The 17,159-nt window shown below is 38.2% G+C and overlaps 1 protein-coding gene across 8 annotated transcripts in view; it reads right to left on the reverse strand.

The window, feature by feature from the left end:
* The window catches only part of MDN1 (midasin AAA ATPase 1), a 103,209-nt gene that overhangs the window by 63,165 nt on the left and 22,885 nt on the right, over nt 1–17,159 (reverse strand). For all 8 annotated transcript variants that reach the window (XR_007508266.1, XR_007508265.1, XR_007508264.1 and 5 more), the window contains exons 16-34: nt 16,706–16,917; nt 15,073–15,176; nt 13,950–14,094; nt 12,419–12,515; nt 11,286–11,399; nt 10,501–10,648; nt 10,219–10,329; nt 9,228–9,379; nt 8,576–8,754; nt 8,105–8,313; nt 6,857–7,003; nt 5,972–6,113; nt 5,713–5,847; nt 5,498–5,636; nt 4,395–4,533; nt 4,170–4,300; nt 2,501–2,645; nt 1,249–1,378; nt 447–680 (exon numbers count right to left, since the gene is read on the reverse strand). Coding sequence is in view for 4 of the 8 variants with exons in the window: in XM_049818330.1 (XP_049674287.1) it covers nt 447–680; nt 1,249–1,378; nt 2,501–2,645; nt 4,170–4,300; nt 4,395–4,533; nt 5,498–5,636; nt 5,713–5,847; nt 5,972–6,113; nt 6,857–7,003; nt 8,105–8,313; nt 8,576–8,754; nt 9,228–9,379; nt 10,219–10,329; nt 10,501–10,648; nt 11,286–11,399; nt 12,419–12,515; nt 13,950–14,094; nt 15,073–15,176; nt 16,706–16,917 (2,813 nt within the window). In the remaining 4 variants the exon portion in view is untranslated. The remainder of the gene's footprint in view (nt 1–446; nt 681–1,248; nt 1,379–2,500; nt 2,646–4,169; nt 4,301–4,394; nt 4,534–5,497; nt 5,637–5,712; nt 5,848–5,971; nt 6,114–6,856; nt 7,004–8,104; nt 8,314–8,575; nt 8,755–9,227; nt 9,380–10,218; nt 10,330–10,500; nt 10,649–11,285; nt 11,400–12,418; nt 12,516–13,949; nt 14,095–15,072; nt 15,177–16,705; nt 16,918–17,159) is intronic.

Raw genomic sequence — 17,159 nt, forward strand, 5'->3', positions numbered from 1 at the left:
CCACATCTCCTATTTATCAGCTGCGCCAGTGGCCAAACGTGCAAAGATGCATTCTGAGCTATGCACATGACAGAGGCTAGCACACACAGGTGCTGACATGTGGGGTGGGAGTGAGGGAATAGTATGTGGTCATGTAATTAAGTACCATATCAGCTCAGAAGACTCAATAAAAAACACAGGCTTTCTTAATCTGTGTGCTAGCCTTTGTAATATTACTATTACTACCTCTAATTTACTTAAGCTTGCTGTATTATTCAAATTCTTGCTACTGAAACTCAAAAAAGGCATATGAAGTATGGGATATTGTTAAACAGAAGTGAAAACTTCTCCTAGAAGAGTTCCATGCTGCGGCAAAGCATTGTGTTTGCATTCTACTCAAAAACATTAATACAAATATACACCTTCATATTTCTCTATTTCTACCAAAATGAGCACTGAAGACTTACCTGATCCTATTCCATCAATGTATACCAAACATGCAGCATGGATAAAAGACATCATTGGAGAAATGTAAAGAAGGCTATATTCTTTGGCAGAATTTGACTCTTCATCCTCTACCATGACATTCATAAAATTAACCCATGACAAGACATCTCGCACACTGAGAATGCACTGGCGACCAAACTCTTGATTAGTCAGCCATTCAACAAAGTCCATCATGAGCTCTGCTATGTCAGCCCCTGAAAAGAGAGGAAAAAAAAAATTTAAAAAAAAGGAGTTATCAAATAATTTTATTGGTCACATCTACTACATTGTTGTATAAAAAGTACCACTAAAGTAGGTACAGCTGTAACGCATGAGCAACGTGGATGGGTACTCTGTATCCTAACAGGCAGAATAACTGAAGAGAAAGTCTGTGCCTGTGCTGTCATTACAGGCCCTTTTATATTCAAGTAACAAGACAGAATCAAGTGATTAATACTAACAATGAAGCTGCTGGCAGAAAACGAAGCACCAGTTCCTTCAACACCTTACATTAAAACTAAGATTGGGCACTGAAGGGCTGGGGATATTTCAACTACCTGGATGGTGAAGTAAATACAGCCTTGAACTTACTTCTGGCTAGCCATATAGCATACACAATAAGGGAAGAACAAAGTCCAAAATATTTCATAACTGTCCTCAGAGAGAGATGTACTTACAAGAAAGAGGGACACAGTGATGTAAATTCTGCGGGAAGTTTAGCAGTCTCCAAACTAATTTTTTTCTTAACAACGTATGACTACCAACACACAGAAAAATACCCACCTTGATGGTTTATTCGACCCAGAGACAATCCTGGATGAAGATTGTGTTTTACAATCTGTATCAAATCATCACGGCCATTGCTTTGTGGACACCATATTTCTGTAAATCTGTTGCGCAATGCAGGAGAAAGCTGCAAACAAACAGAATGACATAGCAATTCAAGTTAAATTACATCACATCACATTACTTAAGGTTGCAGTTAACCGATAGCCTCGTAGCCACAGTACTTGCAAAGAATAAATAAAGTGACCAAGCTAGACCTTTCCTTCTAATTTTGACAGGGCCACTTTGTAACAGAATCTTCAAGAGAATGTGGATTTTAACATTTCTAGTAGTGGCATCAATGCAGGAAATGGCTGACAAAGTTCAAAAGAATATGGGAAGAAACCAAGCTGGTTTGCAAGCACCAAAGCTCCATTTTACTCTAGGGCATCACGTATCAAACAATGGCTATTTAATCTCCCTTTGCTTATAGAAGCAAACTACCACACGGAAATTTGCCTTCATTTACAACTCGTTTCTGTAATTCCTCTCTTCCTCTGCCTGGATTAGTCAAGCAAAAATCATTAGCACAAATGCAATGCAGAAATAAATCCCCTTTAAATACATGGCTTTACAATAACTTGTGTACTGTAGAAACCACCTTAAATGGAGTACCCATCTTCATCTGGGTAAAAGAGCTTATAGTTTTTTTCAGTGCTAGCTCTCAACACTGCTTAAAAGTTTTGGTTTATTCTTTTTAACCTGTCTTAAGTTACTTAAAGGCAGAAATCAGAAACTTTTTTTTTTTTCATTTAATGAGAAAGGTCTTTCGGGATGTGATGTTCATATTCACTGAGAATGACAAGATGACTTCTAACTGTCACTTTCTGAACAGTATTAGGGAGAATAATCTATTATGCACCTTCACACTACTCCAGACTCATGTTAGCACTGGATTTACTTGGTTCATGAGACACACTTCCTGTACTTGAAGTATTCTACATATCAAGCCTACCTAGAGTATTTAGAAGCCTGAAGTTTTCTTTGACATTCTGCGAGTATTGACTTATATTGTCAAAATGACAGCACAAAGAAGTGATGGAAAACAGATAGACCCTAAACCTCCTTTAGAGTAATGAAGCAGATGCCTACTAGGAAGCACTGGATGCCACAACTGGCATGATGCATTTTCGCATTGCACCTCCAATCACTGAACAAGTCAATATGACCAGAAGATGCATGCTGTCCTTCCAGTTGCTTTGACATTTACCTCTTTTTTCCCAAAGTCACCTCCTGGGTTCATGGTTGCAAGGATACGAAATTTCTTTCCTGCAACTAATAGTTCTACCTCGTTCTCCTCATCATCTTGACCACCTTTTTCAGCAAGTACCAATGTCTTTTCAGCTTCAAGAACACTAGAGAGAAGGTTAAAAAAATTGTTTATTTTAAATTTAGTTTCACACTTCAAAAGGTCACTTAAAAATGAAAATCACACAAATTGGCCTCATTAAACTTTCACTGCCCTAGAATTCATAATAAAGATTTTAAATCTATTCATCCTCCCCAGTTGAGAACATTTCTGATTTTGTTCAGCAGGAAACTCCTCCCAACCTTGTTGATACGGTTCAGTTCAAATGATCTGTCAAAAACCTTAGCTAATAAAGTATCTCACAGCTCTCTTTACAAAAGCAATGGCAAAATCTATATTCATAGGAGCTATATGAAGAAATCTGCACAATGAACCAGTCTTCACGCTGACAGACTATACATCTGGGAAGCTTTCTACTATGTTTTTGCGGTTTTGGGGGATTTTGTTTGTTTTATGAGCTGTACTTCACTGTACACTAAAAGCTGTAAAAGTTTGAGCTGTTACCTGTTTAGAAAGACACTGCTCAGTATCACTATCAAAACAAAGAGGTTAACTGAACTTTATGAAAGAATGATAGCTGCAATAATACAATGAAAAAAAACCCAGCTTGTAACAGAGAGGGTTTGGATACGGTCGAAAAAATAGCTGCTAGTCATCTCAGTATAATGGCTAATGGAAAAGACTAAAATTAGGGATACTGCTGCAACCAGATAATGAAATTAAATTTATATTTTATTATTTTTTACACACACAAGTGGGAAATAACTAGATTTTGTTTCTGGGATTTGACAAGATGCATCATGTTCAAGAGCTCACTGATAGGCTGAAAATATTAAAGTTGCAGATGGTTAACTGGAGATTTTACTTTTAGTTTTATTTTATAACTTGACTTATGCTGTAAACTGTCTCCAGATATTGTTTAAACTGTTTCAACTGAACTTGGGTTTATGCTTTTAGTTTCTTTATTCAGGGACACAAGCTATTGAATAAAGCAAATCCTTTAATCATCTTATTTTTGTTCATGAAACAAATGCAGCAACTAGAGTGCAGGTCAGTCTGTAGCAGCACTATAAAGCCAAATGGAAGGTAATGGCCCCAACCAAAGCATTCAAAACCAACATAATCAGTGTACCAACATATGTCAAGCAAACATATACGTATCTGCTTTTCAATCAAAGTACCTTTTATTTTTTCAGGTAAGTTAAGACATCAAGACTTAGGCAAGACAAGGCACTTTCATCTTGTCTTACCTTACTATCTTTCCCCCTAGCTGTAATTAAAATTTCAAACAGCAAAAAATTGTCTAACCATTACTGTGATTAAAACTAGCACCTCTGTCAGACGGATGACAATTAGAAAACCAAAGCAAACTGGCGAAGCAGTTGAAATATGAACAAGGCCAGAGTTATTCGGGTCATTCTCCCTTCCAGCAAGAACTATACGATTAAGAGAGCAGCTCACCCAGGCCAGGAAACAAATGTGCCTGAAAAACGCTAGATTTACCCCGCTCATGTTTGTATAATGAATAGACACACTGAGAATACTTAATACTAACACATTTAAGACATACCTGTTAAGTCGCTCTAGTACAGAATCATCAGCTAAAGAAATCTCATCGAGGAGGAAAAACCCCTCCTCTTTCATTGCTAAAACAAGAGGTCCATCACACCACTCAAAGAGTCTAGAACCATCAGATTCCTCCTAAGGAATGGAAAAGGAATTGAAAAGTCATTATAATTGCCACTTTTTGCTTCCATGGTCACACTATCCAAACTACTATCGATGCAAGACAAACCTGGTCTTTCGACCTCTGTCTGACTGGTCGCAGTCCTCCCAGGAAGTCTGAAGTCTCCATATGCAAGTGGCAATTTACTGAGTATAGCTTCTGATTTGTTAATGCTGCAAAGATTTGACAAATGGTAGTTTTACCACACCTGCAACAAAGTAATTTAATGGAAAGGGAAGAATGAAAAAAAAAAAAAAAAAAAAAAAGAAGAAAAAGTCAGCTCACTTTGGACAGGATCCATACTTTCATTGAAGAGCTACGAGGCAAAGGCCCAGCATGCCAATCTCCTTCTGTTCCTTTCCTTGAAAGAAATTTATGCAAAGTGAAGCCATTTTTGGCACAACTGTTGCTGACTTGCATAAGATGCCTTTAATTGAATTTAAATCAATATCTGCATTGATAGATTTCTGCAGGTTCAGTCAAATTTATTTCAGCCTGCCCCTACAGGTACTCAACTGGCCTAGCATTTCACTAAACTGAAGATGCTACATGTCTAGACCAAGCCTAAGTCTGAGGGAATAAACTGGTGAGTACTTAGAGTTCTCATTTATTACATTTAAATAATTTTAGTTATCCCTTTTCTTGCGCTTTTGTTCCCTTCTCTCCTAGAAAAATTTACTCTCCAGCACAGGAGCAGACAGCATCTACTTCTACAAGATCCTTTACAGCATATGAGGCAGTGGCAGGGGTGAGAAGCAGTAGCAAGGCCATATTCAAGCTCTTAGAAAACGTAAAGCAAACGTGCTCTCAAACAGAAAAATGTCACAATTCCCCAAAAGCACCCTCTCCAGTGAGGCACTGTGAGATTCTACAGAGCACCTTGTGAAACGTAGGGACAGAAGTCAGCTCACTTCAATTTTACCACTTTCTATATAATTTCTATGTAGTTATATACATAATGCAGATAATCCCATTTAAAGACTTGTGCTGAAAGAGATGCAATTGCTTCCCCTCAAAAGGGAACTGTGGAAAACAGCAGCTGGAAGTCTGCCATGACAGAGGCTTAAATTGTCCCAGATCAAAGAAGCACTGAAGCCCACAAAATCATTTTGTGTCTGACCCAGTGGCTGGTGCAGCACTACAAAGAACTGCATCATAAAAAGAAAGGTTACCCAGTGTCTCCCACCAGCAGTACTGGTTCACCAAACTCCAGGGCTCGTCCCACCAAAATGGCAAGTCTCCTCATCCCTTGAGTCCAGACAATATGGTTAAAATCTCTGTCCATCACCGACATGCGCGTGGAGGATTTAGCTGCACAACACAAAGCAATCCATCAGCTTCAGTCACATCTAGAGAACTACCAGTGTGGTCCTTCTAGGAAACTCACCCAGTAGCTTTTTGACACTTTCCTCTGAGAAGAGAGACTCCGGATATAGTTTCTTCTTGAAGTGTTTTTCAAGGACGCTCTGAATAACATCCACCTCCTCCTGTTTCCTGACTCTGCCTGCCAGAAGCATAAAACCTACAAAACAGAGGAAGAGAGAAAGCAATTACTACCTCAATCAGCAACAAAACTTTATACTTAAGAACTAGGGTTAGAAAGCAATTCTACAGACACTTTAAAAACCTGAGGTAGCAGGGCTCACCATCATTTGCTAAGTGCTGAAGCCAGTCATACTCCTTCTCCAGCTGTTCTGCCAATCTGTACCTTTCAGCCCAACGAAACAGATCCCGCAGAGTAATGAACCCATGCTTCCCAGCAAACACTGTCGAACCTCTGCGGTAAGACTGTCATAAGAACAAAACGTGAGCCATTTTTTCCATTAATATGTCTGAATATTTAAAGAAAGCTAATCTGATGTGACACTTCTTCAAACAAACTGTATGAAAAAAAAAGTCTACCACTGTCACAACTCCCAAATCAAATTATCATTAAGTGGGTATTTGATAGGTACCAGGAACAAAATAATATAGATAATAATAAATAAAAATACTAAGAAGAAAATAGGTACCTGGAATAAAACAAAATCCAAGCAAAGATTAGGTTCTACACCAAAACGTATGTTAGCACTTTGAAGTGTGCTCTGGTTTGTGCTGCTAAAATTGCTTTTAAATACGAGATAGTTTTAGCTACACACTAAGTGTTAAATGCCTGTTAAACACAGGAGTGTCAGAACATATGCAAAATTACCGCTTAAAAATAATACCAAATTTAGCATGACCCAAAGACAACTACAAATCCAATACTGTACTTTGGATCCAGAGCAAGGGATTATTCTACATATCAAATCCCAAGGCCTTTGGTTATTAGTTCTTTCACCGCTAGCTTTCTCTCAGATCTGACATCACCTTCCCTATTCCCTATCTTAACCACTGAACTAAGTACTTTGGTGGATTCTCTTCCATCAATTATGGTTTAGGTTTTTAAACACCTGCCTGTTAGCAACACCTCTCCCTGCAAAGGAATTTCTATTACTTAGTGCTGAAATGTGTTTGCATGTCTTCTGCAAAAAGAAGAAAGACTCTCATACTTGCAGGTCTAACATGACTTTGACAAGCTTGCTGCAATAAGAAGGTGGCAAACTGCATCGCTTGTGCAGGATGGTTTCCAGTTCAGCACTTGGCAGTTCATCAAAATGCAGTTCCACAAAACGATTTCTGAAGGCTCTGGACAAAACCTAAAATATGAGACCATACTATTGCTTGAACTTTTTCCTTTGATATTCTTCATGTTATGTATCTTCCCACACACATCCAAACTAAATATAGTGTCATAGCATACAAATTAGTACATACACATCAATGCTGAAAGAAAGCATAAGAGAGAGTCTGGATTACAATAAAAGCTTTAAAACATGTTGGTTTTTAACTGTGGTAGGCAGCTAAGCACCAAACAGCCACTTGCTTACTCCCCCTACAATAGGACGAGGGAGACAACTGGAGGGGTAAACGTGAGAAAACTTGTGGGTTGAGATGAAGATAGTTTCATAGATAAAGCAAAAGGTGTGTGTGCATGAGCAAAGCAAAATTAGGAATTCATTCACCTCTTCCCATCAGCAGGCAAGTGTTCGGCCATTTCCAGGGAATCAGGGCTTCATCATGCACAATGGTTATTTGGGGAAACAAACACTGAAAATCCCCCTCCTTGCTTCTTCTTCCCCCAGCTTTATATGCTGAGCATGATATCATATGATATGCGATAACCCTTTGCTCAGTTGGGGTCAGCTGTCCCAGCTGTGTCCCCTCCCAGCTTCTTGTACACCCCAAGCCTACTTGCTGGTGGGGTGGTGCAAGAAGCAGAAAAGGCCTTGGCTTTATGCAAGCACTGCTCAGCAATAACTACGACATCTCTGCATTATCAACACTGTTTTGGTGACAAATCCAAAACATAGCACCATACCAGACACTATGAAGAAAATTAACTATTGCAGCCAAAACCAGTACAAAATGGACATCAATAGCCTAAGTCAAATCTCTTCTCCAATGCTCTTGGACAAGAAGTGCTGAGTCAAATATACATGAACTCCAGTTCAGTAAAGCACTTAGATCTCTACTACTCAAAATTAATTAGAAATTCGGTATCTGCAAAACAAGCAACTAAGCTAAACAGAATCCAGCTGTACTGAAAGTTAGTCCACAGCCACCTCAACTCTCTACCTCTTGACAGTTTCACATTAATTCTGCGCTATGCATCTGAAAGTTTTTGCATCACGCTTCTACGTACGAGAGAGGTTAATTCCCTAGAGTCATAGCTACTAAAGGGAAGAGATTATACAGACCTTTCTGCCACCATAAAGCCCTGGAGGATTCTGCGTAGCAAAAAGCATGAAGCGAGGGTGAGCTCTGACAACTTCCTGGGTCTCAGTAATGAACAGCTCCCTGTTATCATCCAACAAACGGTTGAGAGCCTCCAGAACATCAGTGGGAGCCAAATTCAATTCGTCTAGAACAATCCAGTAACCTTTTCTCATTGCATCTATGAGAATGCCTTGGAGGGAACAAAAAAAGTCCCAGTTAAAAATCTAACAAACTAAATCTAACAGAAGCATGAATTCACATACTTCTAGCAACCAGTTTTCACTCAGTATAAATGGTAATCCAGAGATGGAAGCAACAGTATTGTTCAAGTTGTTGAATTGTCTTCTTTATGTCCAGTAGGACAAGTATGATGAGACAAACATGAACTCTTAAGAAGAAAAAAGCAGTGAAGTGAGACAGGAATTTGGACTAAGTATAATATGCCCACCCACCTTCCTTAAATACCAACTTCCCAGAGGCATCCGATGTATAACAGCCAATATATTCCTGGATGTCAGTATGCTCATGATTGTTAATCCTTACACAATGATTCCCAGTAGCAGCAGCCAACCAGTGAATTAAACTGGTTTTACCAACAGAGGTCTCTCCTTGAATTAGTACTGGATGAGTCCTAAAAGCAATGACCAAAATAGTGGTTTAGAAGCACAAGGCATATCTTTCTCATATAGAAGATATCAACATGATTTGAAATTTTCACAGATCTACATCACCAAAATATCAACACTTAACTCACTTGGAGTATCCAAGATCATACACTAACAGGGGAACACAAGTAACTTTACTCCCAAGTGCTAACAGCTACCCATGAAGCTTTACTTGGCAGTGTGAAATAAGCAGGTTATTCTAACTGTAAATCCCTAGATTATCATTTAATTAAAACTAGGTATGGTGGTAAGATGGTTTAAGGAGACAAGAAATATACATATAAATTCAAGTCACTTTATAATGAAAAGTTAACTGTAAAGTAGGAGGAGATGGACATTACTCATGACAAACAATAAAGGCTAGACAGGCACCTACACTCAAGGCCAAAATAAACATCTTTAACTTAGTTTTTTAATGGAAAAGTTGAAACAGACTTACCCTGCAGACACAACTCTGGCAATGTCTTTCAGATTAAGCTTGACTGAAGGGGTTAGCACATAAGTCTCATCTACAGTAGGTTCTTTATCCCCAGCTGAAATCCAGTATCCCTCTATAAGTATAAATCTCCCTCCTTGGGGTTTTGGTATTTGCTAAGGAGACATGACAGAAATAACAGATTATACAAATGAGTTTCAATTTGCTAATGAAGACAACTACTGTTGACACCACTGCAACGTATTCTGTAAGAAGTCGTTTTAAATTCATCCCTGAGCACTCCTGCAGTAAGCACTGCCCCTTGTCACAGAATGCAAATTACAGCAAAAGTCTGACCAGATTATTTCAAGGTCACGAAGCAGGAATCTTTGCCAGTGCCATGAAGATAAAAATGTCTCAAGAGTCCTAGCACTGAATTTTAAAGTACACTTCCAAGCAGGAAATTGGCTTTTATCTTTTTCTATTCATATATATTTTCTAATACGAAGGGGTTTATTCTGAAACAAATACTTATGTCTTACAACTGGCTTCCCCATCCCACCTGCCCAGACCCCCATACAGAACTCACACTGGGCTCCCAGCTCTAGTGAGATTCTTCCTTTCCATTAGAGACAAAAGCACAGATGTTTGCTTCGTAACCAAATGTTCTGCATTTGGAGTCTAAAAATAAAAAGCCTGTGAAAGCTCCTCAAAAGTCTGTGAAAGCTTTACAGTTGGAGTCACTGTATTAAGCTGCCCACACTCCACAATGCTGTAATTATTCAGACTTCCATATTTTTTCAAATTAACAAATAAACTAGCTACCATATGGGCATTTCAAGCCGAAGTAAAAAAATTATGAAAGAACAGTATTCTTTTTTTTTTTCTAGTTCTTATCTTTGTAACATGAAAAACAGGACTGCGAGAAGGAAATGTAGAAGAAAGGCAGAGAAGACAACTAGAAATAAATTCTACTCTGAATACTAAACAACTCTATAAAGGCTTAGTTACCTACCTGCTTGAGAAGGCTTTTGGTGTTGCCAGAGACTATATGCTGGCATATTAGCTTTTGAACTACTGGATGAGAACCTCTGTCAAGCTGCGTCAGGAAACTCAAACAGAAGCCCTAAGAAGAAGAATAATTTTGAGTGATAAAATGAAAAATCATTTGGGAAAAAAAAATAAAATTAAAGAATCATTTCTGTTCAATACTGCACTTAGAAGAGAAGATTATCCTTTATCCAAACAGTCTGTGTAGCAAATACACACTGAAACAAACCCCAACATAGGTTATCACCTCATACAGTGAGCGTGGTATGCTGCTACATGGATTAGACGCTGCAAATCTCAATGCCCTGCAAAGTGTACGGAGACTATAGTGAGGTCTGTGACCAGTTCCATCCACCAGCTTTGTTTCTGCTTCCTTTCTCACAGATAAATAAAAGCTGTAAAAATAAAGAGTTACAGTGCTGTTACTGATCACACCATTGCTTTAAGGAATTAAACCCAAAGTATAAACACTTAAGCTTATCTTCAACTGTCACTTTTTCTAAAAGCTCCAGGTTAGGAAAGCCATGCCAAACTCTGCCATCTGTATAGTCAGTGAAGCAAGGCAACAGAATATTTTAGAATCATATTTCTGAGAAAGCTTGATATACAGAGAATGACTATAAACTCAAAGTATTCTAAACATGTAACATTTCTTCAGGTTAATGCAGTAAGATAGTACACCTTGAACTAGGGGAAAGAAAGGTAACTTGATAAACACACAAGACTTTCATTGGTATGATCTACAGAAACAAACCATTTTAGTCTCAGATCAGAAAGAGAACTGCAACAACCTTGCCTTTTAACTGGTGCCACCAAGAAAGCAATTCTGAATAAGAAAGCTCCCCACAAGTAGAGAAACCTTCAGAATTAAGAGGATGGATGTCTACCCTCTTCTGTTTCCTAAAGCCATGCAAACTGCTGTGTAGGAAGCATTATAGTGTTTCCCAAAACAGTCTAACTACAGACTACAGTACGTACTTTCTTTTTGTGACTTATTCCATCAAGGATTTAAGGAGATTACAACCAACTTACTTCACAATTCCTTGTACTGTATTTTTGTTCACATTCAAGCCTCTCAGATAATCCATGATAAGAACTTGCAAGTCTCCTTCATTTCTCAGTTCTTCTACATAAAGTTCAGTAAACCTGTAAGAATCAAATCAAACCATTAGTTAGTCCAGTATATTTGCATCGGGTGTTGAATATGAGTCTGCAGCCCTTCCATACCACGCATTACAACTGCAAACAATAGCTCAGGACACACCACAGGAAACTTAAACCAACTAAGCAATACCATTAACTTCAGAGGGGTGGATATTTTTGACAAATGCAAATATAAATTCATTTAAACTTAACAAGCCATGCTGAAGTCTCCTTTCTTCTGTACTACACTAACTTTCTTTCCTTTCACTACTAAGCCAGGAGAGCTAATAGCAATAAAATCTTACTTTGCCACTAACTACAAACGATTAGTTACATATAGTTAGGGCCCCTCTACAGTCTTGCACAGTGTTTATAAATCTCATAAGGGACTACACATGTGACTTTTGGCACTTGTGAGAGAAATTGCAACAAATACAAGCAGAAGATCTTTGCGTTCAGGAACAGGAGTACTGAAGAATGGATTTGCCACAATTCCAATTTCCTGGCCACAGCTTAAATGTTTGAAGATCACAAGTTAAATATTTTGAATATCACACAACTGCTCCACTGTGTAAACCACCCTCCTGAATGAACAAGGTTGGATACACAGCTTTTTGCAAGGATCATCAACTCTTCTGAGTTATCAAGAGAAAGGCTGTTAAACAAACACAAAGCACTTGTCTTTATTATCCCCATCAGATACATAAACTGCTGCAGTAGAACTCCTGGGCACTGACAGCTTAATTGTAAATCATTTTGCTGCCCCCAGTGACAACACTCTACACTACTGCTAGACCATTTGCTCATGCTCAGCAACTTTACACAAGTATTTTCCTGATGCTATTTCATGAAAAACCTTCACCCTGATGTGGAAAGCACCTCTCACAGGAAGTTAATTTGAGTTCAGACTTATATCCTCAGCCTTCAAACAAGGCATTCTTCACTGGGTCAATTTGTGAAGCTAGTTAAACACCAAAAAAGACAGTGACTAAGTATTTTGTCACAGTATCATTATTTCCTACCTGTTTCTTATTCCTGGAGGAAGATTTTTCTTTCCAACATCTGTAGCTGGATTCATGCATGCAAACAAGCGAAAATCAGGGTGACGGACAAGAGGCTCTAGAGCAAAACAGAAATAAGAAACATAAGGTTAATGCTACACATATGTTACTTATTATGTTAAATGAGGTATATTTAATCTAAGCCAGTTTTCTATTACTGCACTATGCCATTTTCTTAAAATGCCATGGTGAAAAGTTTTCAAACAATAACCCCATGTGATTTTATCAGAATTTTCTCTCCATCTTCACAACAGCCACAGGCAAGTGAAACCCTGACTTTTATTTGTGTATAGCAGGATGTTTTAAGAACACAAAATATTTCAAAAATTATATAAGCCCTAAATTTGGAACTCCCTTTGTCTCTTTCAGAACAATGGCCAGTGCTTCCCTTGGCCAGGAAAAAAACCCAGCCTAGGGATCTCGTACAACATTTGTCTCTATCTGTAGCTCCAGAAAACAATATTCAGCAATTGCATTTTTTACCTTTACATCTGTACTGGGTCTGGCTGGGAAGGAGTTAACTTTCTTCACAGCAGCCCCTGTGGTGCTGTTGAGAACACACCAATATTTTGGCTATTGCTGAATTGTGCTGATACAGCATCAAGGCTTTCTCTTTTTCTGCACTCTGCCCTCCATCCCCGAGCAACTAGGCTGGGACTGAGTAAAAAGTTGGGAAGGAACACTGTTGGGACAGCTGACCCAAACTGGCCAAAGTGATATCCCCTACTATATAACATCATGCTCAGCAAAAAGAACTGGGGTAGAGGAAGAAGGGGAGGTGGTAATTTTTGTCGTCCAAGGTAGCTGTCACTTAAGACACTGGCTGGACTTTGGTCTGCTTGTGGGAGCTGGTTAGTGACTGCCTTTCCTTCACTTGTTTCACATGACTGTTCTTGCTTTTGCTCTTCCTGTTCTCTCCCCTTATCCTGCTGAGGGGTGGTGGGGTCAGAGGAGTGAGTGAGCAGCTGTATGGGTGCTTAGCTGCTGGCTAGGGTCAGCCCATAAGGACTCAGAAAAAGCAAATGCCTTCTACACGTATTTCTAGCTGGAGAATATATTTGCAGGATCAGTGAAAGACAGTAACTACAGTAGCAACTGAATGTCATGTCCCATGCCCTTATCTGTCAAGCTACTTCAACTTTATTAAAAAAAAATAAAAAAAAGTTACACTCTCTGAATACTCTTTAGAGACAGCAATGCTTACTGAGGGCACTAGAGAGATCTGCTCCTTGTAGAGTCCAAAGAGGCAAAAGCTACAACAATTTCTGCAGCTGAAATCTCCTGAGCCACAATGAATTAAAACTCCCACTTCTTGCACAAAAGTGTGAAGTTTATAAAGAACACAATATCCTCTTCTCCACACATTCATTTTAATGGTAAATCTTCTCAACTTATTTTGAGCCATATAGGATAGGGAATTCAACGAGATATAGCATATATCTATATGTCTTGGGATAGTAAGATATAGCATAAGCAAGCACAGAAATAGTACCTGTGTCTCCTCTGTCTACTAACACCAGTGACCCAGATGATCCTTCCAACAAACCACTCAGGCACTCTAAAGTCTCTGCTGCAGCCAAGTTAATCTCATCCAATAAAATCCACTCTCCTTTTTTTACTGCTTGTGCCAGAGTACCCTAAAAATAAGATAAATTTGTTAATCACGTCACCAGCAAAGATATATCAACTGAAGCATCTGTATACTGGAAATACTTGGTTTGCAGGCTCTGGGTTGATCAGACAAATGGCAATTCCAGACCTTTTAAAGGAATAGCAGTTTTATTGCTCTCCCTCAATAATAGCAATTATTTTGCAAGTCACAGAAGTCAGACAGTTATCACCATTAGCAGTTACCATTTAGATTGACTCAGATATAACAGAATTAAGCTCTCTTATTTGTGCAATGTTGCCTGTCAGTGATACCCATCACTGTGGTGCATAAGCTTCACTGACACCACTATGAGAATAAAGACAATCATCTAAAGAAATCCAAAGACACAAGCAATATTACATTCCTCAGGAAACTGTATCTTATTAATTAAAACTATAATTAAGTCAGAGATTCTCCCACTGTTCATACAGTCATTTTTAAAAAAGAGGTCAATGTTACACACTTTACATGTAACTTGAGAGAGTACATTCAGACTAACAGGGTGACAAGGAATAAGCATGCATAAACCACCATAGTTTCCCCTAATCACACTTAATGTCATTAGAATATTATACCATGGGTTTGAAATATGTCAAAAAAAATCACTTCTAGATAAACAGCACAGATTCATAATATTAAATCCTTTACAGGAATTCCTAGGCAGGAGCATGTCCTACTGGAGACTGGTCAAGACGATATGACATGCTGCTGGTATTCTTTTATACCAGTCCTAATTCCTATTACACAGCACTGAATTAATGTGTTACCACGAAACATTCTCCCACTCCCCATCTAACCACCACCTCCTTGAAGTAGCACACTTCATTCCACAGAGTTATCATGGAAGAAGTTTTACGTCACAGCAAGATTCTTGCCAGGAAGTTAGTTATACAATACTGATTACAACGCCTTTTAAATGCTTCTCCTTATTATTCCTAGCATCAAAATGCAAATCTCTAAATACCTCAACAAATGCAAAGAGAAGAGCATTTTCCGTCATTTTCATCTGTTGATGAGCATGATTCAGTTTAAGACCAAATGCCTCCCACTTTTCCTTCAGTGGTAAGCCTGTAACGAAAATAAATTTAAGCTTGTACCATCAGAATGATAGGACAAAAAACGTTTAACAACAGTATTCTAATCAAGCTGTTTCAAGCACAGAGATACAAGAGTAAGCTTGGCTGAGCAACGAAAACATTCAAGTTCTACAGATGACATCTCATGAATTAAAAAAAAAATAATATTAAGTTTTGCTGGTTTGGTGGTGGTTTTTTTTTTGTGGGTGGGGTTTTGAGGGGGTGTGTGGTTTTTGGGGGTTGTGGGGTTTGTTTGTTTGTTTTTTAGTTTAGCTGAACACTATTGACATATGGGTACAGACAATTTGCTATTCATTCCAGCATGTTGTAGCTTAGGAGCAAATACTTATGCTGCATTTGGTTCCAGCTCTCCAATTCTCAGAAAGAGGCATCTCAGAAAAATCAATCCAAATTTACAAACCTTATGACAGAACAGATTAACAATGAACACTTCAGTATCAGTAAAAACACTCTTGCTTATCAGTTATAATGTTATTTACTATTGCACTTATTTAAGATATTTGTTTAAAGTCACAGCCTGAGGTATATACAGCATCATAATGACTCAAGTTGCTAGCTTTGCAAGTTAGCTTGTCTTTATTTTAGGATTGTCAATACTTGCAACAAATAGTCTTTAAAACCTCCTTTTTTTTTTTTTCTTTTTTTTTTTTTTTTTTTACATTTGTGGGCATTTATTTTAATATCTGCATATTCAGAAATACCAGTTAAAAGAAGAGGTGAGACAAAGCATAATTAAGTTTACTTGGCCCATACTGAATGAAAGCTACAACTTCATTTGTTCAGCAGGTCCAGAACCAGAAACCATTCCATGCAAGACAAAGTATCAATACTGCCTCTGTCCAAAATGGATTGTGAAGTATAAAACAAGAAAAACTTACATGGAGACAAAACCACAATGAAAGAAAAGTAAAGCATTAGGCAAGTCAGCATCACTGACAGTGAAACCAAGTAATCATCAAGCTCAAAGTCATTACTACCCTAAGAGAGCTATTAGTTTGGGATTTTTTTTGTTTTATTTTGCTTTGGTTTTAGAATAGGATATATTTGTGAGACCTAACAAGGTTCCAGGGCTGAAACAAAGTATGAACGCATTCACATGGAAGACTGACACACAAGCAACGACGACTGTTCACCAACGCAGCATACAAGTAAGTGCTGAATGGAGATGAGAAGTCAAGGGCACCACAGGTCAGGCAAGTCAACCTTCACACTGTCAGACATAGCTTACAGCAGTGGTGAGTTTGAAAAAGGAAAAAAAAAACCAAAATCCACAAACAAAACACTAACCCAACCACTATTCTAACCATATTTTTAATGTTTTCTTGTAGACAGAGATTACATTTTTCAAAACCAGAAGAAAGGATGTAATAAAGGGGGATAAAAAAACCAAAAAAACAACCACAAACCCAAATTCAACGAACAAAAATTTCATCACTATTTATCTACTCTCTGCAATGGTTCACCACTAATGATGTGTGTTTGATCAGTCTGAATTCTCACCAGATGCATTTTCTTTTGCTTCCTTATTAATAGCAGATTTATGAATATGTTGCATTAGTTTCAGCAGATCATGCCAACGTTTCTGCCTGTAGCAGGTCTGAATGTGTCCCAAGAATGTCTGATTTTTCTTTCTAGAGAATGTCTGAGAGAAGAGTTCTTCAAAAGACTCTCGCAGAGGTAGCCAGATGAGCTTGTTATCCACAGGCTTGTAACTGAAGAGAAACAAGGGTAATTACTTATTTGCGACACAGGAACATGAACTAGCATCTGTGAACTGAAACAACAACATTGTAAATGAAGGAACCCTGGTTTCCAAAGTTTTTTACTCAACTAATGAACAAAGTAACACTGCACATATTTAAATGCAACTTATGAGGCAATTTTTTAAAGACAGGACCAGCCTAATAAGTATTTTTACTACTACCAACCAGTACATCCAGTGAATATTACATCA

The sequence above is a fragment of the Accipiter gentilis genome, chromosome 15, assembly GCF_929443795.1.
Source record: "Accipiter gentilis chromosome 15, bAccGen1.1, whole genome shotgun sequence".
Classification (NCBI taxonomy): domain Eukaryota; kingdom Metazoa; phylum Chordata; class Aves; order Accipitriformes; family Accipitridae; genus Astur; species Astur gentilis.